Source organism: Solanum dulcamara, chromosome 12 (assembly GCF_947179165.1).
Source record: "Solanum dulcamara chromosome 12, daSolDulc1.2, whole genome shotgun sequence".
Taxonomy (NCBI): Eukaryota; Viridiplantae; Streptophyta; class Magnoliopsida; order Solanales; family Solanaceae; genus Solanum; species Solanum dulcamara.
This window is the reverse complement of record NC_077248.1, coordinates 67,089,219-67,115,515: the sequence shown is the minus strand read 5'-3', so window position 1 is coordinate 67,115,515 and position 26,297 is coordinate 67,089,219. Positions and strand designations below refer to the sequence as shown.

At 36.2% G+C, this 26,297-nt stretch overlaps 3 protein-coding genes across 3 annotated transcripts; 2 read left to right on the top strand and 1 right to left on the bottom strand.

Annotated features, from left to right (window-relative positions):
- Positions 1-661: 661 nt before the first annotated feature.
- Positions 662-4,809, bottom strand: LOC129877506 (two-pore potassium channel 1-like). Its single transcript, XM_055953018.1, has 3 exons — positions 4,666-4,809; positions 1,353-2,281; positions 662-1,206 (listed from the first exon to the last, which is right to left on the bottom strand). The coding sequence occupies exons 2-3, from the start codon at positions 2,249-2,251 to the stop codon at positions 1,056-1,058; spliced, it is 1,050 nt and encodes a 349-aa protein (XP_055808993.1). The 5' UTR covers positions 2,252-2,281; positions 4,666-4,809; the 3' UTR covers positions 662-1,055.
- Positions 4,810-7,252: 2,443 nt separating this feature from the next.
- On the top strand, positions 7,253-15,367 carry LOC129877169 (mitochondrial import inner membrane translocase subunit TIM50-like). The gene is made up of 10 exons (XM_055952657.1): positions 7,253-7,606; positions 8,713-8,801; positions 9,264-9,300; positions 10,005-10,066; positions 10,165-10,278; positions 10,481-10,585; positions 10,665-10,763; positions 13,497-13,653; positions 13,747-13,849; positions 15,023-15,367. Exons 1-10 carry the CDS (start codon positions 7,336-7,338, stop codon positions 15,066-15,068), a joined length of 1,083 nt encoding a protein of 360 aa, XP_055808632.1. The 5' UTR covers positions 7,253-7,335; the 3' UTR covers positions 15,069-15,367.
- A 1,297-nt stretch (positions 15,368-16,664) lies between these two features.
- Positions 16,665-20,536, top strand: LOC129877435 (30S ribosomal protein S10, chloroplastic). Its single transcript, XM_055952931.1, has 3 exons — positions 16,665-17,008; positions 17,230-17,277; positions 20,037-20,536. The coding sequence occupies exons 1-3, from the start codon at positions 16,802-16,804 to the stop codon at positions 20,346-20,348; spliced, it is 567 nt and encodes a 188-aa protein (XP_055808906.1). The 5' UTR covers positions 16,665-16,801; the 3' UTR covers positions 20,349-20,536.
- Positions 20,537-26,297: the final 5,761 nt, after the last annotated feature.

The window sequence follows — 26,297 nt, the reverse complement described above, 5'->3', positions numbered from 1 at the left end:
ATTTTGTAACAGTACTTTCATAATGTTAACATTAAGATGGCCAAATGAGTAACTTGTTTCACTCCAATGACCAACAATAATATATTCAGTAAAATTTTATAAAAGAAAGAAAAATAACAATTGGACTATGAACAAGAGAGATTCCTAAATATCCATTTGAGAAAATAGATGAATAGATAGGGCGAAGCCAGCTGAAGGAAGGTCGTGTTAGCGCCCTCTATTTCACTAAAGCAAGAAGGGCCATATCTATATATAGAAAGAAAAATCGAAATTGTATACAGGTGCTTACACTTTCTTGAGGATTCTAAGACCCGATCACGTCCCTCGGAGACAGGGTCGAGAAGTACCATGCATGGTTGTCCCCCGTCCTTTCTTTCTATCAGTCTCACCCAGCAAGCCACCCCAACCCGCAGTCTGGTTAGCGCATCTGTTTTGGGTACAAAGGGCCATAGGTTCGAATCCTGTGCAGATGAAGGAATGCTACTACAATGACAACAACATACTCAAACCTTACCCCTGCCTTGTGTTGGTAGAGAGGTTATTTTCTCGAAAGACTCTGAGCTCAAGTAACGCATAGCGAAGGAATGCTATAACATATATTAAATTGGTAAATCTACATCACTTGCATATTGAACATCAAATGGCGCAGTTGGCTTACAAGTTCCACCAGAAAAAGGCGCTTCGCAGTTTCTGTAAACAAACTTTCTGGAGAAACACAATTCAGAGTACAGTTTCTGAGTTGAGGAGCCCACCACTCCACAGTAAAGCCTCAATAACTGTACTTTATACTTTAATTAACACTGCATGTACATGGCGCATTCTATGAAGTGGATAGTGTGAAAATCACTCGGGTGCTAAATTAGGACGGAAATGACTAAAATACATGTACAAAAGCACTCGAGACACAAGGAAATAGCGTTCAAGATTCAGATACGACTCTGCAAGTGTGGTAAAGAATATACTTGTCCCATGAAAACTCTCAGAAGCTCATGGAACACAGGATGACACGGTAGCTGAACAAGGAATTTTATGTAGTACTGCAATTGAATTCCAATTCAAGATGATTGAGCAAGTGTCAAATTTGTGGTTGATAAAGTTCCAGATCGATCGACATCAAGACATTCAAACTTGTCCAACAAGAGTGACACGTCGTCTTGGTTGATCTTCCCCATCTCCTTAAGTTTATAAACCACAAATTCAGCAGCCCTTTGCATAAGAAAAATGAAGAGGAATTAGAATAACTTGAACTAGAGATACAACGGAGTAGAATAAAAGAGAAATAAGTAATTGTTTGGCAGATTCAACGAGTTAATTATTGGTAGCAGGCGTTGAAGTTTTATAGTATTACTTACCCTACAACCCCATCATTATCGAGATCAGCTTCTTCTAAGTCCACATTTGTCATCCTTCTCGAAAGAACCCACTTCACCAGCTCCTTCTGTCTCCTTTCTGTGTTAAACTCAGCCACATAAAGGAAGAACTGAGCCAAACAAAGGGTGCTGGTCAAAATCCAGAATATAGCAAAAATACGCCCCGCTTTAGTTGAGAAGCTTTTGTCTCCATATCCTAGTGTTGTGATGGTACAACAGACACAATAAAATGCATCAATGGTACTTAACTTTTCTACCTTGGCAAGGAACACCGTTCCAACAACTATTAGCACCACGAGAGTGGCCGTTGTGACGAAGCACTTGTACCTTATTTTGTTGGTTTCAAATTCCTCTAGAGTATCACTCGGGCCAACTTTATCACGCATATGCCATGCTTTGATTAACAGTGTTTCCTGTTTCTGCACTAGGTAGTCTGCTTCTTTACTTAGAACCATCCCAACAAGTGCCATCCCGGAGAAAACAAAGAAAGAAGCAAGCAGTTTAGCAGCTGCGCTGTTAGGCACAAGGTCCCCGTATCCGACAGTGGTCATTGTTACAACACAGAAGTAAACAGAATCAAGTACTCCATTTACTTTCTTTCCCTGGATCTGGTTCTGAAAAAAGTAAAAGCATGTGGTACCAATAGCCAAGTATATAACCAAGTAAAGAATGACTTTCCTAAAACTTGGATGGAGTTTATCCAATATTGACTCGTAACTTGGGACTGATTGGTTGCCCTTTATGTCATTCATTTCTCCAGGAACAAATTCCGCCATAGGAGCACTTTTATGTCGGCGAAGTCTTCTCCTCCTTGGATCAACATTTTGAAGGGTTTTATGCAGCTGGTCTAATAAGGGCTGCTTTATGTTGCTGCCCACCATCCCAAGCAGAATCAACTGCCTCTAGAGAGCCTGAGAGAAATTAACAATAAGAAGGTTGAAGTCCTCTAAGTTCACTAATTAATCCCAACGAATTGATTTTTTTTTGTCAGAGAAGCTCAAACTTAAGCCACAAGAAAACTAACAAGATTACAGCAACACAACAACATATCCGGGGTAATCCCACAAGTGGGGTCTGGGAAGAGTGGTTTATACGCAACCTTACCCATACATTATGAAGGTAGAGAGGATGATTTTGATAGACTCTTGGCTCAAGAAAAGCACTAACAAGATTGTAACATAATAATCTTCTCACATTCTTCATACACAAAAACTGCGCCAATTAAAGAAAATTGAGTTTTTGATGTGTGAAGAAACTAGAATACTGGATGGATCCACATACATGCATAAAACTGTAATGAACTTGTCAGCATACTACTTCAGCAAAAGCTGTGGTTTCCAGTACTTGATACCGAACAATTATAATGTAACTTATGTTGGCATCATGAAGCCTGTGATAACATTAAGTACGAGATCATCGTTGATGCTCTAGCTAGCAAATAGTTTCCGGCATAATTTACCAGTTGGATCTTCCTACATATTACATCCTCATCAACTAATTCTACGATATAGAGGTGGAGTTCAACTCGATATCAATATTAATCATAAAGTCAAACTAATCCTCAAAGAACTCCAGTTTTTCCTCATGTAGCTAGTTCTAGGTAAGACTTCCATTAGAAGAGGATTCTGGATTTGAAGCTCACAAGTTCTGGATTCTAATCCTTCGAAATTACTAGGTTCTAAATTTATAAATTGTGCAAACTAAATGGATTTTCAGGATTGAGCCAAAGCTAGTAGGTTCTGCCGAACCCATACCATAAATGGAACATCCACCCCCGAGTTTCATGAGGCGAAAACTAAATGGAGACAAAAAACAGGAAAGGGAAACAAACAAACAAGCAAATAAAGATAGAAGTAAGCCCCTAAAGTGAATTCAAATAGAAAAAAATAAGGACTAAGAACCAAACTACCCCCTATTTAGGATCAAAGAACAACCATTACTTTATGGACACCCTTCAGTGGAAATTGGATCCACAAACAACTGAGCAAACTACCATGGAGTTCAATGACTAGAAGGCATACACCCTTCAATTTCACAATCTAGAGTAAATGGGTTTAGAGTGAGTAGAATTATACATTATACACACACCTTTACAAAAATTCAAAATATCCTTTCTTTTTATAACGGTGGTGTCCAAGCCCGCTTATGACATCTCAATTATACCACCGGATACCCACGAACTCCCACCAACATTGACACCGAGTAACTCTACAAAGGCGGATTAAGAACCTGGACTTTATGGGTTCCAGTTCGAAATTCTACCACAACCCATTTGATTTACTGGGTTCAAAATCTATTATTTGTATTTTATAATAAATGTTTTAACACATATACAAAGGCCAAAGCTAATTTCTATCCTACATCCGCCCTTGATTTACATTGCCCATCAAGTCTTTGGCAGATTTGAAGAAATCAAATACTACATAGATGGTTTATCCAAAAGCATTTCTCATTTATATTACTCGGATTCTTTAAAAATATTGTTGGGGTGCGTCGGATCTTCCAAAAAGTATGCAATTTTTTTAGTGTCCAAGCAATATAGGCGGATTAAAAATTCTACCAAAACTCATTTGATTTACTGAGTTCAAAATCTATTATTTGTATTTGATAATAAATGTTTTAACACATATACAAAGGTCAAAGCTAATTTCTATCCTACATCCTCCCCTAATTTACTACGCCCATCAAGTCTTAGGCAGATTGGAAGAAATAACAACGACGACGACAACATACCCAGTATAATCCCATGAGTGAAAGAAATCAAATACTCTATAAATGGCTTATCCAAAAGCATTTCTCATTTATGTTGTTCGGACTCTTCAAAAATATTGCAGGCAGTGGTGGAGCCACCTTAGAGGCAGGGATTCATCCGAACCCCTACGGTGAAAAATTATACTATTTATACATAGTTAAAACATTTTTTATGTATATATATTATATGTCAAACACCATTCATCTAGATCATTAATCTACTATTTCAAATTTTGAATCCCCTTCCTAAAAATTCTGGCTCCACCACTTACTCGTGTAGGATCCTCCAAAAATAATACAATATTTTGAGGGTTCAAACAATACTGCTTCTCATAATGTAGATCCACCCTCTTTCACAAATCAAAAATCAAGTTACTCAGCTATAACTTGTTGCAGAATTTCAGCAAAAAATTTTCACACACACACACACTAAAAAAACTTACTAATATAAAGCCAACACTCAAAAATAAAGCATATACTATAGAGCTAAACAAAAAAGAAAGTGATTTTACAAAGAAAAAAATGGATAACTAGTGCGAATTACCGGAAAAAAAGTTGCTAATTCTGCTGAAACTTCAACTTATTTTTGGATATTGAAAGAATAAACTTGAATCTTCTTTACAGTAAACTGTAAGTTCGATTTCTTCATCAAAAAGAACTAAGAATATCACAGATTCATAGGTAAACATTTTGAATATAAACAAATTTATCTGAAAAAAGCTTGGTCAGTTTTAGTTGGAGGTCTTTAGAGAAATGACAAAAGTGGTCCCTCAAGTACGAAGAGTCAAAATTGAATCGAAATCGATCTCGAATAAAAAAAATATTATTGATTTATTGATAATGGATTATTGATTTAGCAGTTTTGACGAAGGTTTTGATTGTTTTTATTATAGGGTTCTCGATTTTTAACGACTTGAAGTTTTTTTCATAATGGGTTAAATGATAAATCGATAATAAAAAAAATAATTATATTCATATCATTTAGTATATAAAGTCCTTGATTCAGAATTTTATTTTTGTTTGTTTCAATCTCTCGGTTATTCTACAATGTGACATTGTTTGCTTTTGAGCAAGATGCAATTTGTTAATTCATGTGTGCATGATTCATTTGGTTTATTACTTTGTTTCTAAGTGATTTCAAGTATTTTTTTTGTGTCAAATCTTATCGATTTAATCGATAACCAAACCGATAATGATCAATAACCAATAAATCAATATCTTAATAGTTCTATAACAGTTTAGCATGTCTACAAATCAATAATCGATGAACTTCAAAATCAAACAGAACTGATCAATATGCAGCTTTGCTACCATTGTCTATTTCTTTTTTTATGATATTTCAGTTATTGCATTATTTTGCTGTTATTACTATTTTCACATTAGTTGTTGTATTTTTTCATGGACTTTTTTTTTATGATTACTTTGATTCATTGTACTTGAGTCAATGATCTTCCAAAAACAATCTTTTTATCTCTATGAGGTAATGATAAGATATGCATACACGCTGTCTTTTTTAAATTTTATTTATAAAATTTCACTAAATATATTATTATTGATCCCTGAATATTGTAGTAAAACAAGTCCAATGACTCGTTTGTCCATCTTAATAATTACATTATAAAAAGTACTATTACAAGATAATGAGCAAATAATAATAAATTAGAAAATGTTGGGGTTTGACAAAGAAAGACTGGGGCGACCTCAGTCAGGGACTTCGAACCATTTTAGGGGTGATCATAACTAAAATAAAAAATAAAAATTGAAGGTGATGTTTAAGTGACTAAATTTAAAGAAGGCCAGAAATATCAAATTTTGAGAATAAAAATATGTAAATAAGAGCTAAACAGACATGGCTAAATGAAGCTGGCCGAAATTGTATCTTAACAGGGGCAAATGATTAAAGGGGACAATGAACGACAAGACAAAAATATATCATGTGAAAACTTAACCTGTCTCTACCTCACCCCGCTTCGCTCTATTATTATTCGGCCTTATTATAATAATTCTTGTCTCTATCGTCCTAGCTGGTATCATCATTATTTTTCCTTCTCTTCATCGAAAAATTGAAATCTTAGGTTTATGATGAAAATTTTATAAATAAACATAATGAATTGATATTAGGCGAGACGATCCAGATAACCGACTGAGCAATAGTGGAGAGGTGGTTGAATGAATGGTATTTTGATGGTGATTTGTAGGTTCTATATAGTTAAATAATGGTGAGAGATGGTAGTGAAGATTGAAAAATAACCAGAGCAAAAAATTAAATAAAACAAACAAGAAAATAAAAATGTTTAGACTAGTAAATCATTTTTATTTTATACGAATTGTTAAAATATAATTACAGATACACATATGTCATCCCTTCACATGCTAATTTATTTGTGAAATTCACACTAGCTACACGGATAAATGATGTGTCTTAGACACGCTTTTTTTGAAAAAAATAAATTTATAAAAAGTTGCTCGTATTGTCAAGAAAGATAGCCACTTATATGTTTCAATATACCACCATCTTGTTGTAATAGTTTTAATTTTTGGGGTGGGAGATTATCAAATTCCATCTATTATACGTATAACTCGAGAAAAAAAATACTTCAATAAATTGGAATGTATAAGTTGGGTCAATTGTTACAAAGGTAGAAAATAAAAATGAAAAGAAGAAAAAATATCAACTCGATAAATCACATAGTTTTACATAGTTGAAAATATAAGCATGTAAATTATATTTATCTTTTAAAAATTTAATTTTATAGCAATTCTATATAAAAGGGGTAGTCCGATGCACTTAAAGCTTACGTTATGCGCAGGAGCAACTTTATCAATTACTCCAAGACTTTCTTTCTTTATAGCAATTCTATATACATTTACTAAATATTTTTAACTAAATAACGCATATCCGCACCTAACAAATAAATAACTTGTTATAATCAATTTGATACTCTACTATATATACAATTAGAATGTATTTTGCATATTATTAGAAATTCTTATGAAAATTACACAATAGTAAAAAAAAATAATCAAAAAATGTACATTTTGAGATTTGTTTTTTAATTTTCTATTTTTCAAAATATCCCTATTATTTTTTTCACATTTTTTTTTGAGGACAATGTCATAGCTACAAAAGTACAAATATAAAAAAGTCAAATCGAAAAACCCTACTTCTTTCTTCTCTGTAAAATCTTCATCTTCTTCAGGTTAAACCCTAGCAATGTCTGCTATAGTTCGATCGAAATCACGCATTTTCTCGATAATTTCAAGGAGTAATCGGCGATTTTCTTCAAGTGTAACTACAGAACCTCCGAAGGAACCGATAATTTCATCGTCTTCTCTGCTCAAAGATCAACCTCCTCCATCTCAGAATCCTCCTCTTCCTCCTCCAGAATCTTCTGGAGCTGAGAAGAAATCATGGAGTTTTCTCAAGTATAGTGTTATTGCTGCTGTCACCGGTGGTGTTGCCACAGCTGGTTACGCTACCTACGGTTCGTTTTTTTTTCTTGGTTTATTATCTCTGTTCGTTGGTTGAATTAGTGTTTTTGGACTTTGTGTTCTGCTATTTGAATTCGCATTTGCATTTTAGCATGATTTGGATTTTGAAATGAATTGAAAATGGATACATAGGGTTCTTATGTTGGACCTCGACTACTTTGGATTCTACGTGGTTGATTGATTGTAATTTTAGATTTTGAAATGTGTGTTTTTCCTTCTTTATAGCTACAACCTCGTGTTTCTTAACCCACTTCATTGACCACACCCATGGGTGCTAAGTGAACTACTTCATATGCACTGTATGTGAATACTGTGATGTGTGAAGCATTTCCATAAAAAGTTCTGCAAGAGCTTGCAAATTGTATGTATTACCTTCTCAGGCACACCACACATGTTTTTTTTCGAGTTTCTAAATTGTGAAATATGGATTAAAACACTTTTAGAGTGATAGGGAGTTGGATTGAACTCTAATGCAAACTCTGAATTTTTCAATTTTCTGGTCTGATATCATAAGAGTGGATTGTGACTCTTCTTGGGAGGATTTGGAAGTATTCATTGTGCAGTGCTGTAGCAGTAGCACTTGCTAAAGTGTTACATCTTAAATTTTGGTTATCTGAATCTGAGCAAATTCAGTGAAAATTGCCAACTTCCAGAAAAATGAACTTATTGTTTCCAGTATTATCCATTTTGTTCTCCTCTCCGATCTCCCTACAGATTTTATTTGCTTAGCAATTTAATCATGCCTTGATAACTCTCCAGTTAGTTCTCTTCATGCGAAGTTCCAGCTATGAAGCAATTATTACTGCACAGTTTCTAGTTAAATTTCCATCTGTTATTAGTAAACATGTTTGCTGGGGCAAGCAGAGCTCTTTTATCAAATCAGTTGTAGTATGCTTGATTGTTAGTTTATGTTGCTCAAGTTTAGATTTTGGTCAAGTGTTTGACATGGACTTATATGTTTATATAGATTGTCTCTGTGGAAACACAGAAGTAAGGGGATGATTCTTGGAAAAGCCTAGTTGGTCTGGTTTATTCATCAAACGTATATTTGTTCTCGTGCATATAACTCCGCAATCTTTGATATATCCTTTATCTACAGCATACACAACGGATGAAATTGAGGATAAGACCAAGAGTTTGCGTGAATCTGCGAAATATGCTGTTGGAGATGATGCATCTGTTTTGGATGTGAGTCTTGCCTTACACTATATTTAGTATTACATGTTGCTTATTGTGAGCTTTTGGTGAAATTGTGCTTTTTTGGAATTAAGATTTTGACACACACACATCAATACATACATGTATATTCTGCTTGATGCAGTGGCGGGGGAAGGTTGGATCTACTTGATGCTAATTCAGTGCAATGCACTTAGCTTCAACTGATCAAGTTGATTCATGTTTACTATTTGTGCCTATTTTTGCGACAAATAGCTAACCATGGATTTCTCAAAATTTGAACCGGAATCTAAATTAAATGATAGGATTTGTTAATGAATTTAGATCCCAAATCACATACTACACTAATAAACAGCCTATAGAGTATATGGCTTGATCTTATATGCATTGATTCATCTTTTACTATAAAAGAAATTGGCAATTGTATTAGAGTGTGAGTAGAATGAGAGGTTAATTGTTTTCCTTTCTGTGCAGAAATTTCAAGCTTTACTATACTCCTCGGCAATGACAGGTTGGTGATGATTCATACTTGTCTTCCGTACATATATGACATCTCTTAGTTTAGTCAAGAAGGGGTTGATTTTTCTTATTTGAGTGGTTCCTTGTCCACATGCATGTCAACAATAAGCTATGCTGTCACCAACCATTGTCTCTGTTGTATAACACTTACCGTTTCTCAGGGAGAAAACCATTGTCTCTGTCGTGTGTATTATGTACTATCATTATAGACATACTCTTGTTTTCAACCATGCTTTTCTAGTTTAATGATACAATTCAAGCATTAGTTTGTTATTATTTACTTTGCATGGCATTTCTGTTACCTGGTCAGTACATTGTGGTATGCAAAAGTCTGTAATGGATTCAGATTATGCTCTGTGTCATTTTTGCCTCATGAAAGTTTTGGCTGCAGTGGGATGTCTGTCCTGCACTTTGTAGAGTGTGAGTGATTTATGGGTCTGTCCATGCATCGACTTATTGGGGCATATGATTTAAAGACACAGCTGTTGAGGTAGTCCATGGGTTTATTTATGTCGCACATTCCACTGCTAGTATGCTTAATAATCTGCTAGGCTTAGTTGAACATTCACATGGTATAATACGTTTTCTTAATGCTGGTGTTTAGTGTTATCTTACATGCATTCCATACTTATTGTTAATTTTAAGCCCAAAAATCTCCTTTTAACTGATATTTGTTCTTTTCTTTTGATATTTCAGTGCCTGCCAAGTTAGTTGAGTTTTACATTGAGCTAAGGCGGTTGACAGAAGATCAAGTTCGAGTTGAGTTTTTTTACAAGCAGTTTTAGTTTTTGACCCCTTTCTTCTTATGCTTCATCCTTCAGGAAATTCACCTTAGATCTTTTTTGCTATGTTTTAGGGTTTTAGTGAACCAACATCAGACAAGCTCCTGCCAGATTTGCACCCACTCGAGCAGCATGTCTTTACCCTTGTTCTTGATCTTAGTGAGACATTGATATACTCTGATTGGAAGGTAGAAATCCAAGTCATAAACATATTGTTAATTAGTGGCCTGAACTTGCTTTAATTTATTTTATGGATCAGTTCTAGTACAATACATTGACGTTTCCTTATGGGTTTTCCTTCTGATATAGCTCTGTGTCCTCAAAGCATTCAGATCTTTCCATCTTTTAATATTTCCTGCATGACTACTGACTTCTGTAGCCCTTTATAAGCGTGACAGAGGCTGGAGAACATTCAAAAGACCTGGAGTTGATGCTTTTTTGGAACATTTGGCTCAATACTTTGAGATCGTTGTATACTCTGATCAACTAAGCATGGTACCGTTTACTTCTCTCATAATGTCTTCTAAATATTGTTTCAGTTATGTGCTTAAACTTGTGCATATGGTTTTTTCAGTATGTTGATCCTGTTATCGAAAGATTGGATCCAAAGCACTGCATCCGGTACAGGCTATCAAGAGGTGACACTAGATATGTTGATGGCAAGCATTTCAGAGTAGGTCTTTTTGGCCTCATCCTCTTAAATGCTCCAGTGAAAATTCTGCTCTTATTATTTATATTTGTCCTGTAGCTGCTCAATGTTCTTAGTGATTCCAAATCTCTTTTTCTTGTTATTTTTCTGCCACTGTATTTTTATTGAACCAAGAAATAGTGCCATCGTGGGCTTTATGTCATTATTGTAGGAATGGAATTTTTATTGCCCAGAATTCTCGCTCACCCACTTTCATATACTTCTCTTTGGAAGTCTTAGCTCCAAACATTTAGCTACTAGAAGGTTTTAGGTTTTTTTAGTTGTAATGGTTCCCTCCGGCGAAAAGCTTACGCTTTCTGTTCACAGCCTCCTTGCCCCCCACCTAAGAGTTGAGAGCTTGTTTCAAGTTGCATGTTATGAAAAATGTGATTTGTATGTCCCTATATGGGCATTACTATGGAGATGGGGAGCCCCATTCATAGACTAATACTTGGGAATGTGGCAAGTGAGAGAATAATTTACCTGGCAATACAGTAAAAATTGAGTTAATTGACTAAAGTGAAATCATTTCAGCTCTCTGAAGTTATTGACTGATCAAACATCAGTGTGTTCAAATAGAGTAATATGTGTTGATGGGGAGAAGGTTTGCACGCATTTGCTTGGTCCAATAGAAATTGAACGTAACAAAAAACTTCCAGTTTAACTAATTGACACAATAAAGGGCAGCCCGGTGCACTAAAGCTTCCGCTATGCGCAGGGTCCGGGGAAGGGTCCGACCACAAGGGTCTATTGTACGCAGCCTTACCTTGCATTTCTGCCAGAGGCTGTTTTCAAGGCTTGAACCCGTGACCTCCTAGTCACATGGCAGCAACTTTACCAATTACTCCAAGGCTCCCCTTCACAATGAGTACGCAAAACTAGGCACCCAAAGGTATGACCTTATTCAATGAAGTGAGAAAGACCTTGGAGACTAGGTTTCAAATCCTAGCAAAAACAAAAGAACACGAGGTGCTTTCTGCGCGTCTGCCTAGGTCTCAGGGAGCAGAGTTAGCATGTAAATGTGCTTGTGGAAGGTAGTAGGTTTAGCTGAAATGTGTGCAAGCTGACCTAAGCACCACCATTATTAAAAATTCACAAATTAGAGAAATATCATGATAAAACAGCAAGTCCTTGGCAATAATCATGTCGACACTGCACGTTGGAAGGACTTTATTCACTCGGAGGGGAAATATTTGTAGTCATTTGCTCTGTTATAGCATACCTTAACTTGCTTGGAATTGAGACGCTGTAGTAGTTGTTATATTTGATGGACTATGCAAGCAAACAAAATAGCGCATAGAAATTAATTTACTGTGAGGACACTTTGGGGTTGTTTGGTTGATCATATTGAAATAGTTAATCCCAACATAAATCCCACTAAGATAATACAATGTTCCGTTGACTGCATAAGAAATATAATCGCTGCATGACTAATGCAACGTTTGGTTAGCGGTATTAACTAATTCCTGCATTAATTTGTTGCGGGAATCCGTGTATGATTTGGTTCGAGATAGAACGTGGAATAAGAAAATTTGTATTAGTAATGCATACACAAAATTATTTAAAGACAGAAATGCCTTCTCAAAGTAATCCGTCTTGCATAACAATCTATATATTATTAATTACCACATAAATAATCCCTGTGTTGTAATCCTGCATAACTAGTATGCGACCCAAACGACCCCATAATCTATAGATTCATTACTATGATTATTATTCTATGACTGGAAATATGGGAATAATTCTAGGACCCGTTACTTAATCATTTAGTGAACGGAACTTCTTTTGAGACTTGAGCGTTAGGTTTACTAATATAATTATTACTGTGAGCACAACACCATTGGTCTTGTAGTAGAATAGTACACTGCCATGGTACAGACCAGAGTTTGTTTTCTGGCTGGTGCACTCTTTTCTTTTACTGATTTTGATATGCTTTATTTGAGCCGAGTTTCCATCGGAAACGACCTCTCTACCTTCACAAGGTTGGGGTAAGACTGCGTACACACCACCATTCGGCACTCCACTTGTGGGATTACACCGAGTATGTTGTTGTATTGTGAGCACATTTAGAGGGTGTTTGGATTGGCTTATACTAAGTAGCTTTTGGCTTTTAAGCTATTTTTATTTTGGAGGTGTTTGAGAAAGACAAAAAGTGCTTTTAAGCACTTTTAGGCCAAAAAGTACAAAAATAAGCTAAAAGCCAAAAGTTGGGTATGACCAACTTATGGCTTTTATCTTTTATATTATAAGTTACTTAGGAAAAGCCAATCCCAACATCCCCTTGGTCACTAGACTCATTTCTAGATTATTCGATTGACTAGAATGTGGAGACTAGAAAATTATACTATCTAGGAGGCAAAATAGAGGTAGGAGAACTTGTCCAAACTCTGTTCAGTTAATAGCTAATCCTTGACTGTCAATGTTGTTTTAATGTGGCAATTTCAATAGAAAATAACTTGGTCAGAGGCTTGGCTGAGTATGACCAGTATTGAATCTCATCGCCCGTCATCCATGTAACGTGAATGTTTTATCATGTGATTGCTTTAATTTCTGTACATTCTCCGAGATATGCTTTTGCTTCTAAGTGAAAATCTATAAGAAGATTTCTCTCTTTTTAAAAATAAATAAATACATTTACACATCTTTTTCCCCTTTTGAATTCCTTGCAAATAATAATGATTGTGAATCCAATTTTGGCTCATATGCTTCTTTTGGCAGGATCTTTCCAAGCTGAATCGGGATCCCTCAAAGATAATATATTTGAGTGGACATGCACTAGAATGTAGCCTACAGCCAGAAAATTGCTTAGAAATAAAACCATGGAAAGGAGAGGCGGACGATACTGTGCTTTTGGATCTTATTCCATTTCTTGAATGTAAGCAGATTCTTGAGTGACGTTGCCTAATCATGTTTTCGTTTTTGGGAGTATTAGGAGGTCCCTGTTAATGACTGCTTGATTTGAGTGCAGATGTTGCTAAACACAGGCCAGCTGATATCCGAACCGTATTAGCTTCATATCAAGGACGTGATATTCCTAAAGAGTTCGTTGAGCGATCCAAAGAGCACCAAAGGTCATGTTTCCTATGTTGTATTTATCAGTTGTTTACTTGCTATTCAATTGCATTACAATTCCTCAACCACCTGTGTCTTAGGATGCTTCTGATTTTTGTCTTGAATTTTACTCGTGAAGTTTGCCTCTTCATATACTCCCCTTGCCTTTTCTCCTTTTTCCCTCTTGAGTCAAATAAATGTTAGGAATACAGGTCTTCTTCTTTATTAGTATATCGGATTGGGGGGAGTGACTGGACGGGGGTTTACAGGTGTAATCTAACTTTGCCTCGTATATTGGAAACATAAAATGTTTGTTTTTCCCCATAATCCCGGATAATTGTAGCCATTTGAGCTGTGACTTCTATACTCTCGCCTTTTAGTATCCTTTGGAGTTGCTCTTTCCCCTCAAGGGTGAGGGGTTGATGCATTTTTCCACATCTAGTATTTGCGGGAGAGGTGGTAGTTTTAACCCACCCCCACTACAAAAAGAATTGAAAAAGAAAAGACAGAGAATGACAAGAGTGCTAGTGGGAAACTTAACTGAAAAAAATGGTAAGTGGATTGAATGAGCTTCAAAAAGCTTTGAATCTCCTAGGCTCCTGGCTAATTTTATCTGGAAATGTCTTCATTTAGTTTGTTGGGTAAGTTGTGTATTAGAGTTACAGTGGATAATTCTGTTTAATGTATTTTTGTTTGATTGAGGGTATTTGATATTTGTCGTTCCCTAACTTAACTTCTGCAATATTAAATTACTATAAATCACAGTCATAGATGGGTTGTCTCAGCATACCTGTCTTCTTTTCGAGCTGCAAACTATGTGCCTCGTACTATAGTAACTTTTATTTCATATTCTTCAAGTTGTGCCTTTCCTATTTGTGCACTTTATTTTGTTTTTCACCCCTTAGTATAGTTGGTGGCCATGTTGCTCAAACTCTCCAAAATATTGCAACAACCGTGTCGGATCCTTAAAAAATGCACTACTTTTGGAGAAAATCTGACATGCATCCGTCACAATTTTTGAGTAGTCCGAACAACATAGATTTGTCTCAGCAAACCTCTTTTTTTCGAGCTGCAAAAACTATTGCATTTTCACTCTTCTGTAGTAAAATTTCTTTCATATTCTCCAATCCGTGCCTTTCCTATTTATACACTGTTTTGCTTGATGGTCTTAACGATCGATCTGGTGGTTGCAGGCGTATGCAAGAGCAAAAGCAGCATGGCCGATTATGGCGCTGCTAGAGATGTGAGTTTAGTTTTAAGAGGAAGAAATTAAAACAAATAAAATTTAGACGAATTCCTTTGTAAGATTAGAACAATTGATAGATAGACAAAAACTACAATCCATTTTTGTGAAGCTAAGAAAAATATTTATGCCAGTTAACAACATGCCTGTATTCTTTTTCCCTCCAGCAAAAGGCTCGTTTTGTGAGCAGCTGGTTGATTCAGTATCTATTTTTCTCTGAATTTTAGGACAGTAAGATAGCATCATATGATTCAATTGAATTCTATGGAAGATTGACCACTATAGTTTTGTTCTAGTGGTAAGATCGCAACGCTTGGTGTGTGAGTTACATGCCGTACAGGTTTGAAGGTACTATGAACAAAAGCCTGTTTGGTATTTAAGTGAAGAAGAGTTAAGAGTAGAGGGGCAGATTGGTATTTAAGTGAAGAAGAGTTAAGAGTAGAGGGGCAAATTCATTATTGATCGAGTTTTTAATTGTCGTCATTAGAAGTATGAGGTTGTCCTTTCTCCTACTCATAAACACTATGTTTCTTTCAACAAAAGACAAGATTAGCTAGTGTTTATCTATAGATTTAAAGGTTCATCTTAAATATTTATTTGATTATGAATTTTGGTTAGATTTTGAAATATGATCTTCAAATATTTTCAAAGTTCTTAAAAGTTGGTTCAGACTAGTTATTGGGACTTTTATTTTCTGGACTTTGAAATTTTTCAAGTAAAATACATGTTCAAAATATAACTTCAAATTTCATAAATCATAACTTAAAAACTTAAATTTTCAAATTACAAATTTCAACTTCAAAATCGAAGAATTTTAGAATTGAGTTGAGTTTACTCCGAGCTTTGGTTATTGCTTGGCAATGATGCAATCCCAATAGCATTGTGTATTATACTCGAACAAAGAGTTTAGGAAGATGCATATGTATCAATCCTTGTGGCTAATACGCAAATACAAGGTCAATTTACACATTTACATTGGTTAAAAAAAACAAGGAAAATTTTCAGAAATAGTGATAGTTTGAGGTTGAGTTGTCAAAGACATAATATATAAATAGATTCAAAACACGCAAATACAAGGTCAATTTACACATTTAGACGATTGGTTAAAAAAACAAAAAACAAATAGTAATAGTTTGAGGCTGAGTTGTCAAAAACATAATATATAAATAGACTCAAACTTGACCTTAGCTGGCTTGTGAACGCTCTAATCTTGAATATGCACAATATAGATATCTCAACTCGTCTCCATTGTTACAGTTGAACACTCCAACTTACAAAATAATCATCTAAATACCTTCAAAATTTATGTGTCACATTAATATTGAATATCCACCAAACAGACTGAGAACGAATTGTAGTGTTTCGTTGTCAACTGAGACGTTTAGATGTACATTTTCAAAATTGATATGTCTAAATTATCAGTTGAGATTAAATTTAAATATCTATTTATGAATTACGTCAATTATCAAACATAATGATAACTTGGATAATTACCCAACGTAGCGAGAGTAAAAAAATAAATAAAGTACTATACTAATTAAAAAATTCAATTCAAATCTTGAGTAAATAAATTTGGGCCTAAGAAGATAAAGAGAAAAAAAAGGATAAGCCTTACAGTTATTTCTCTTCTTAGGATAAGCCTTAAGAGGGAAAAATTCCAAAAAGCTTCCTAAGCAGGAGAGCTCCAATCTCCATTTGAGACCAAAATCGAATTTTAGTGAATACCCAAATGGCGATTTCATCGTCTTCACTGTCAGCAGCTCTTTTTCCAATGTGTAATTCATCTTCCATTTCTGCAAAACCCAAGTTTTCTGTTCTTTCTTTGCCTTTAAATTCTGTTAAGTTACAGGTTTTTAACCAATCTAGAGTGTCAACAACAAAGGTTTTTGCTTCTCCTGAAGTATTGGATGCCCAGAATGTTGATGCTGATGTTGAGGTTTGTAAATTATTTGGGTTATTATACTGTGTTAACGTAAAAAAGTGCTTTCTTTTTGCTGAATTGTTGTTGGGTTAGTCGTATTTTTACTGAATTGGTGTTGGGTATTCATCATTTTGCTGAATTGATGTTGGGTGTTCGTCATTTTGCTGAAGTGATGTTGGGTGTTCGTCATTTTACTGAATTGATGTTGGGTGTTCGTAATTTTCCTTTCTTTCTAGGATATTCCAGCTGCTTCGACGCTGAGTGTTGGAGGTGACTCTGATAAGGTAACCTTTTTCTCTTCCTGTCCTTTTTTGTTATAACTGTGGTGTCGGAACTAACTTGCTCTCACCTGGTACCTCGTGGAAGCACATGTATCGGGTAACTTTGTCCACCAATAGAGACGAATGGATTCTTATAGAACCCACTACTTTGACGTTGAGTATACATTTATGTGTAGAAATTCGCTTAGATTGCAACAAGTAGTAGGTCTGAATCCATAACTTTTAAGATATTGGAGATTCGATGGTAAAACCCTTATAGGATGGACCCATCGAGTTTAAATTGTGGATCCACCTATGTTTACCAAGGCTTGGATAGATGGAAAGAATCGCCTAGTGTGTTTGCCTATCCCAAGTTAGTTGAGTTTGCCTATGTGAATCCTGTGTTTACATTCACCACTATTAAGGTGGTGTTGAGAGGATTCATTGTAGTTAGACTATTTTAGTGAATCTATCTCAATCCGTAACGTTTATCGGCTTGGGACACTGCTGTGCTTTGTGAAGTTCACATAGGCAGAGTATCTTTGGGGGTGATGCTCAATGACTCTTGGTTCATTCTGAGCTTTCTGCATTGCTGTTTTATGTTATCTGTAATCAAGATTTTACCAATGTATCATGACTAAAAAGTTCCCATTCTGACCGTTTATCTCTCATGTAGAAGTTTATAGACTAGACAAGTGTTAGGAATCAACCATTTACAGTTTGTATAGTATTGGTGTCCGTAACTGATCACTCAAGCTTATTTTTGTTTGAGTCCATAACTGTACATTCTTTTCTTTTTTTGAATTTTCTGCTGCAGCCTTCATTGAGATGGATACTTCTTTTAGTTGGTAACAGTTATGAAATAGGATAGAGCTGTATGTTTGTCCATATTCTTAATGGAATATTTGTTGATTGTTGTCTACTTTTGGCTAGTGACTTTAAAGTGTATTAGAATTGAAACATTCTTTTGCTCGGTTCTGACAAAAGCTATCCTCTTGGCAGTAGGAGAACACAGGGACATGAAAAAAGAATAGTTGTGACATGCATATTATCACATCAGAGAACTACTATGTCTATACCATTTAGGAGGATAGTATAATACAACTAGATTTTGTTAGGTCAAGCAATTTGTTATAAAAAGACCAAAAATCAAGCTGTCTTCTTATCTCTAAATTTCGGCACACAGTCCATTCTATCCTTCTTTGTATGTCAGTCTGCTGAGCAATAGAAACTCATCAGTGTCTGTTGTTCTTCTAGTATGAGGTCAACGGAAAAAATCTCCATCACCCTGCATGCAGTCCATTCTATCCTTCTTTGTTTGTCAGTCCGCTGAGCAATGGAAACTCGTCAGTGCTTGTTCTTCTTCTTGTATGAGGTCAAATAGTTATAGCTTGTGAAGTAAGGCTAAGATTCACTTGCAGTGAATTGGAAGATTCTTATAGGGAAATTTGCCATGATATAATAACTTGCTCAACAGCCAGACAACTTTTCCTATGATTCACTGATAGAGTCCTCAAGTTGGTGATTGTGGAACCAATTGGTCTTCCTCCATTACTGAAATTCTTACATAAACTGGAGCTTTAGTAGGGAATTGATCGTTTCTTAGCAGTCTCCTCTGAGTAATTGTATGCATTGAATATTTTTCTGCTATGAACTTTAGTTGATGCATCAAGAAGCAACAGGACATAAATTTGTCTAATGGATAAAGCTTGTACTCCATCCGTCCCAACTTATGTGGCGCCTTTCGGATTTTGAGATTCAAACAAGTCTATATTTGACTGTAATTTTTCATAATGTTTTAAATATTTTAAATTGTCAATTATTGTGACTTAAAGTAACTTTTACGTAGTTTCAAATATATAAATTTTATTTCAAAAAACTTTAAGATTCCATGTCCAAATTCACGGTCGAACTTAAACTATTTAACTCTCGAAATCCGAAATGTGCCACATAAATTGGGACAGAGGGGGTACTAATTTGTTTGAAGGAGCTACATCTAATGCTTTTCGGATCTTTCACTACTGTATTGGGATGCTTTATTATTATGGTAACCATGGTCATTAATGTTACTACTAGTGTACAATCCTCTTCAAGGATAAATTTGTGCTGTATTCCTCTCTTGCTACTAATTACTGTTGATCAGAAAATATTATTGGTTGAAATGTTCACTTCTATCAAGACTACCTACATAAAGGTTTGATTAAAGCAATTTTTTGGTTTACTTGTTTGCTTGATGGTAATTCTGTTCAGCTTATGAATTCTAAAAGAAAATCCTTGAAGCATTTCTAGAAGTCTATGTAAGCTGAAAAAAATTAGAATTATAATGAAACTGGAAAGATGGTGGGATTAGTGGGCATGTTGTTTTTAATGAAACTGGAAAAGTCATTGTAGATTCTTCCTTTAAATCTCACTTAGTTTATGAATTTTAAGGACAGACTTCCCTCGATTTATCAGTCATCTTTGGGAGTCCTTGGAAAGCTGTAAAAGTATTTTTTTTCATAATTAGGATGGACTTGGAAAGGTTATTGTTCGATATGCAAGAGGTGTAAGCACCACGAGGTGTGGAGCGATCTCGGGCTTGTCCCTCTAACTCTCGGATACTTATTCAGTATGAGTTAAATCTACTAACTTTGCTGAGAAGCATCCAGTGGCTGTTCTATTTTAGCATTAAGGTGGTCATGGCTGTGCAGTATCAAATTTTAATAGCTCTAGTTAGTGTAAAAACGTAAATATTTCTCTCTAATTATTGTTGGCATCATCTAACAATCTAAACATATTTACAGGCAGCGCCAAAGCAGAAGATTAGGATCAAATTGAGGTCATACTGGGTACCCCTAATAGAAGACTCTTGTAAGCAAATTATGGATGCTGCAAGAACGACAAATGCAAAGACCGTAGGTCCTGTACCACTGCCCACCAAAAAGAGAATTTACTGTGTCCTCAAATCTCCACATGTTCACAAAGATGCCAGGTTCCATTTCGAAATAAGAACTCATCAACGCCTTATTGACATTCTTTACCCAACTGCCCAAACTATCGACAAGTTAATGCTGCTTGACCTTCCTGCTGGTGTTGATGTGGAGGTCAAGCTCTGAGAAAATTGCTTCTCCTCCGTGTTTGACATCGTAACCTTGTCTATCTCTTGGTAGTTCGTTTCTGGTTTTGCATTTTGTACTCATAGAGACTTGTGCACAATCATTTCTTGGGGAAAAGTAGGGTAAACACATTTTTTTTTCTGTGTAATGATTTGATTACTTGATTACTAAGCATCTTTTCAATCTCATATCATTGTTGCCTTACATGTTCACAATTTTCTTTTCGATGATACGCTGCTTATCGCTTGAGAATGCTGATGTCTGTCAATGTTAAGTACTTGTCTAAAAGTAGGAAAGGCTGAATAGGAGTTACTGGTTCTGGTTTAGAATAGGACGCTTTCCATTACTACTTTGATTTGCGTCACTTGAGCAGAGGGTTTTTCGAAAACAACTTCTCTACCTCCATGAGGCCTAGGCAACGTTTGCCTACACTATATCCTCCCAAACCCCCACTATGTGGGATTTCACTGGAATGTTATTGTTGTTGCCGTTGTTCTTTTGATCTTATGCATTCCAAAAGAGACTTCCTTGACCATTGTTTGATAAGTTTACATACTTAGAATTAGTGAGCCGTGTAATAGGCGACCATTTCGCGCGGTTCGGGGGGACTGGCCATCCTTCTCATCCCCCTAAGAAAGTAGAGCGCGGTGAAAGAATTCCTGATCTGGAATTTCTGCGAGGAGCTCTGTTCGATAGGAAGCACTGGCTCTTATCGAAATGGACCTTTTGGCCATTACAACAAACCGAGTTCACACTCCCATGTTGCCCAACACAACAAAAGGGGGAACGAAGCTGGTCCATCGAATCAACCCCCACGAGTGGTCCTCTATCCGTATCAACTGCCTTCTCATCCAGCTTGAGATCGGTCAGATGGGCTTTTGCTTTGTTTACTCGGAGTTCTTTCCGTCTAGTCTGGTTTGCTTCTTTGCGTTCACTCGCGGAGTTCTAGTTAGGTGAATTCTTTGCATCTATCAATCAAATGAATGCTAAAATTCTGGCTGTTTGGTAAGTCTCCAAATTATCATAAGCTTAGAGTACTTGGTACTTGTTGCTGGTACATCGGAATAGTTAAGGCGCGAGTAAGTTGGCTCGGATACCAGGTATTTTTTTTAATGGTGCTTTAGTTGATTTGATATGTGCCAATTAATAATTCCAAAATTCAGTTGGAATATAACAGTTAGTTAGTTTGGTTAATTCGTATATGAGTGGCACGTGATAGTTTGTTAGGTTGTTATATCACTGTAGCCAGTTAGTTATAACTAACTTTAGGATTCTGATTCTCTTTTACAATTCTATAAATAGGAGATTAACTCCCTTGTAAAGTCATGGAATTAGAAGGAATCAGTAAAGCTTCTCTTTTCTCTTTCTCAGTTTATCTTTAGGGCACAACTGTTCAAGAACAATTCAGCTAACTTGTTCTTTAGGCTTAACTCAATTTCTTTCTCAAATTGTTGGTACACATCATTGGTATCAGAGCAAGGGGTTCTCTGATCTGTGGCAATGGGGGATCACAGCACAAGAATGCAGGATCTGTGCAAGGAGGTCGACAATCTCAAAAACTTCATGGAAGGAGTAACCACCTCTATCTCTGAGATTCGACAGTCTGTGAATGCTAGTGTGGCTCATGCCATGGAAGAATTTCAAAGGTTGTTATCAACGTCTATGAACACCAATGGTGTCAGACCAGATATGGGAGGAAACGAGGTACCTGAGGGAATTCATAGGGGCGAAAACAGACCTGAAAATTATCAGTTGCCAACTCGTAATTACCAGATGGATTTTCCTAAGTTTGATGGCCAAGGACTGCAGGAATGGCTCTACAGGTGCGAACAATTTTTCAATGTAGACGAAACTCCGGAGGATTCAAAGGTTAAGTTGGCATCTTGCAACTTGGAGGGAAAGGCACTCCAATGGCACCAGTCTTATATGAAGCACAAGATTTCAAGAGAATGGCCACGCTGGACTAAGTACGTAGGAAGCCTCTATGCCAGGTTTGGGGCTGAACTGTTTGATGATCCAATGGGTGACTTTAAATACTTGAGGTAGGTAAACTCTGTCCAAGACTATGGCGATCTTTTTGATGAATTGCGAACTAGGATTGAACTATCAGAGGATTATGTTGTGAGTTGCTTTGTTAGAGGGTTGAAACCAGAAATTGGCTTACCTGTTAAAATGCTTGTGCCAAGGACACTAGCTAAGGCAGTTAACTTGGCCAGAATTCAGGAGCAAACATTAGCTGTCCAGAAGCAAGTATTTTTTAGGGCATCTATACTTCCCACTCCCAGAAATATGCCCAGATTCACCTCTACAAATCCTTCTTTTTCCTATGGAACCAACCAACCAAATAAATCTACCTCAGCCACTTTCAAATTTCAAAACCCCACCTTGCCCAGCAATCCAAAAATTTAATTTAAACATGCCAAGTTATCCCCAGCTAAAATGGAGGATAGAAGGAGTAAGGGTCTATGTTTTAACTGTGATGAAAAATACAGTTATGTTCATGTTTGCAAGAAGAAAAGGCAATTATTCTACATGGAAGTAGACGAAGGGAAAGGTGAACCCATAGAAGTAGAAGAAGATATGATGGTAGACCCTGCTGAATTTTTAGCCATGATTGGTCAGGGCCTAGAGACTGATAATGAAGGGGCTATTCTACCTCATGCATCTGTACATGCTATGAATGGATCACATGATTTTAGAACCATGAGTCACTGTGTCTGTGAAGGGTAAGGCAGCCATGTATTGATTGACACTGGCAGCACACACAACTTCCTTGACTTGAATACAGCAAAGAAGCTAGGTTGTGTGATGACAGCTATCTCACCTTTTGCTGTGTCTGTTGCTGATGGTAAGAAAATTCAGAGTCACTATGTGTGCAAGAAACTAGTTTGGAAAATGCAAAGGGTCTCATTTGACTCTAACATGTTAGTATTACCTATTGGAGGATGCAACATGGTTTTGGGAATTCGGTGGCTAGTGTTTTGGAATCATTGCTAGACCTCTTTATGATCTTCTAAAGAAGGGCACTTTTCACTGGACTCCTGCAGCCTCTACAGCCTTTGAAAAACTGAAAGTTGCCATGACCTCAACACCTGTGTTGGCCCTTCCAAACTTCTTCAAAAGCTTTGTGGTAGAAATTGATGCCTCAGGAGGAGGGATTGGAGCTGTGTTGCTTCAAGTCAATAGACCAATTGCTTTTTTCAGCCAAGGTCTGTGTGCAAAGAACCAAGCTTTATCACTTGCACTGGTCTCTGAGTACAGAAATGGAGACCATACTTATTAGGAAGACCATTTGTGATTAAAATTGATCACCATGGCCTAAAGTACCTGTTGAAGCAGAGAATCACTACACCAAGTCAGCAGAAATGGTTGATTAAGCTACTTGGTTATGACTATTCTATTGACTATAAGAAGGGCAAGGATAATGTGGTGGCTGATGCACTTTCAAGGAAGGATGATATGGTTCAGCTTAACTGTATCTCTGGGGTACAATCTCAACTATTAGAGGTAGTCAAGGCCTCTTGGTCACAGGATCCCTCCTTACAGAAGTTGATCCAGCAGATTCAGGAGGCAGGAGGTCACAAGCCCTATTTTAGGTATCATGATTGAATATTAAGTAGGAAGGGAAAGATAATGGTAGGCTCTGTCCCTACTCTGAAGAAAGATCTGACTGATTTCTATCACACCAGCTCTAGGGGTGGTCATTCAGGCATGAGGGCAACTCTACAAAGATTAAAACATGACTTCTACTGGAAAGGAATGAAACCTGATGTTTATTCATTTGTTAGACATTTTGAGGTGGGTCAACAATGCAAGGGTGAGAATGTTGCACACCCTGGCCTATTACAGCCTTTGCCTATTCCTGCTAAGGTGTGGCAAGATATTTCCATGGACTTCATTGAGGGTATTCCTAGTGGTGGTAGATAGACTAAGTAAATCTGCTCATTTCATGGCACTAAAGCACCCCTACATAGCTTTGGAGTTGGCTCAGTTGTTTATGGATGGAGTGTTCAAACTCCATGGCATGCCCAACACAATTGTGTCTGACAAAGATGTTGTGTTCATTAGCAAATTTTGGAAGGAGTTGTTTAAGTTGCAGAAGGTGTCTCTCCTAACTTCAACTGCTTACTATCCACAAACTGATGGGCAAACTGAGGTAGTCAACAGGTGTTTGGAAGGTTATTTGAGGTGTATGACTTTTGATAAACCTAAGGAGTGGCCACAATGGCTCTCACTGGCTGAATAGTGGTACAACACCACTTTCCACTATGTGAAGTTGCAGCCCTATAGAGAAGTGTCCTTGAAGGTTCATAACTTCCAAAAATTGGCAGCAAAGTTCTTTGAATCTTTTCAAGTCATAGAAAGGGTGGGCCCTATTGCTTACACTTTGGCCTTGCCTCCAGATGCTAAGATCCATCCTACTTTTCACATCTCTCAGCTCAAGAGAAAGTTCGGATCCCACACTGCTTCTGCTGTTCTGCCCTTGGTTCATTCAGATGATGGGCATGTGTTGCTAACTCCAGAGGCTAACCTTGACAGGCGATTAATCAAGCGACATGGCAAACCACTCACTCAATTGTTGATCAAATGGTTTAACACTGCTGAAGAAGACAGTACATGGGAGGATTACCAAACATTCATTCAACAATTTCCTTCTTTTAATCCTTGAGGACAAGGATGGTCTCAAGAGGGAAGTATTGATATGTGCCAATTAATAATTCCAAAATTCAGTTGGAATATAGCAGTTAGTTAGTTTAGTTAATTCGTATGTGAGTGGCACGTGATAGTTTGTTAGGTTGTTATATCATTGTAGCCCAGTAATAACTAACTATGAGCTTCTGATTTTGTTTTACAATTCTATAAATAGGAGATTAACTCCCTTGTAAAGGTATGGAATTAGAAGGAATTAGTAAAACTTCTCTCTTCTCTTTCTCAGCTTCTCTCTAGGGCACAGCTGTTCAAGAACAATTCAGCTAAATTGTTCTTTAAGCTTAGCTCAATTTCTTTCTCAAATTGTTGGTACACTTCATAATTGTTGTTGGATCAAACTCAATATGACTTTGGAGTTGAATCGAAGTTTCTTACTCATTGGAGGAACAACCATGTTCTAAGAAAAGTAGATGTATATGCATAGGACTTTGTTACTACTTTTTGATTCCCACGTTGAGCGGTAACTACTACTCATAGGAAGCATTTCACGTAAAAGTAGGACTTTTGAATCTAAGTTAATTAGACTAAAGTGGATACTGAATATAGAGTGGGAGGTGAATAAATATGACTTAATATTGAAAAAAATGCTTGAATTTATTTATGTACCGTTCAAAATTGAGTAATTTTATCTTTTGTTAGACTTTAGGTTATAGTATTACATTTGCCTTTAGAAGAAAATCTCGTTTTTGCCCCTGATTCCCTTAACAAAGCTTCACTTATTTCACTTTGAAGTTTTAAATGATAAAAATAAATACGAAATAATTTGCTAACGATAAATATACAAATGATAAAATTAAGCCATTTCCTCTCCTCCATTGAAAGTGCTATAGCTAATATGCTCATTTTTTATTTTATGCTAGATTCCAAGGTCTTGTGGTCCACATTTCTTATAAGCTATCAAAAAGATTGGTCTCAATAAATCAACATATATTAACAAAAGAAAAAGTAATGCCAACTAGTTACTTTTGAATTTTTAAAGTTCATTTTATATTCGAAAACATAAAGTATCTTGGGAAAAAGTTTTTTGATAACCCAACTCTGAATTGTTAAATACCTAAAATCATCACATGAGAATAACAGAAAATAATAATAATAATAATAATAATAATAATAATAATAATAATAATATGTTAAAATATCTTGTGTTATTTAATTAGTCATCGTGGAAAGAAACAGAGGACAGGCCTAGCCCAGAAGGCAAGTGATTATTGTAGTTTTGTTTTTTTTATCGATATTTAT

Excerpts from the sequence above, each read along its gene's own strand:
- LOC129877169 (XM_055952657.1), top strand. The coding sequence starts at position 7,336 with ATGTCTGCTATAGTTCGATCGAAATCACGCATTTTCTCGATAATTTCA. Across the intron at positions 9,301-10,004 it reads ATACTCCTCGGCAATGACAG|TGCCTGCCAAGTTAGTTGAG; the intron begins GTTGGTGATGAT and ends TTGATATTTCAG. Across the intron at positions 10,764-13,496 it reads TTGATGGCAAGCATTTCAGA|GATCTTTCCAAGCTGAATCG; the intron begins GTAGGTCTTTTT and ends TTCTTTTGGCAG.
- LOC129877435 (XM_055952931.1), top strand. The coding sequence starts at position 16,802 with ATGGCGATTTCATCGTCTTCACTGTCAGCAGCTCTTTTTCCAATGTGT. Across the intron at positions 17,009-17,229 it reads ATGTTGATGCTGATGTTGAG|GATATTCCAGCTGCTTCGAC; the intron begins GTTTGTAAATTA and ends CTTTCTTTCTAG. Across the intron at positions 17,278-20,036 it reads TTGGAGGTGACTCTGATAAG|GCAGCGCCAAAGCAGAAGAT; the intron begins GTAACCTTTTTC and ends ACATATTTACAG.
- LOC129877506 (XM_055953018.1), bottom strand. The coding sequence starts at position 2,251 with ATGGTGGGCAGCAACATAAAGCAGCCCTTATTAGACCAGCTGCATAAA. Across the intron at positions 1,207-1,352 it reads GATAATGATGGGGTTGTAGG|GGCTGCTGAATTTGTGGTTT; the intron begins GTAAGTAATACT and ends TCTTATGCAAAG.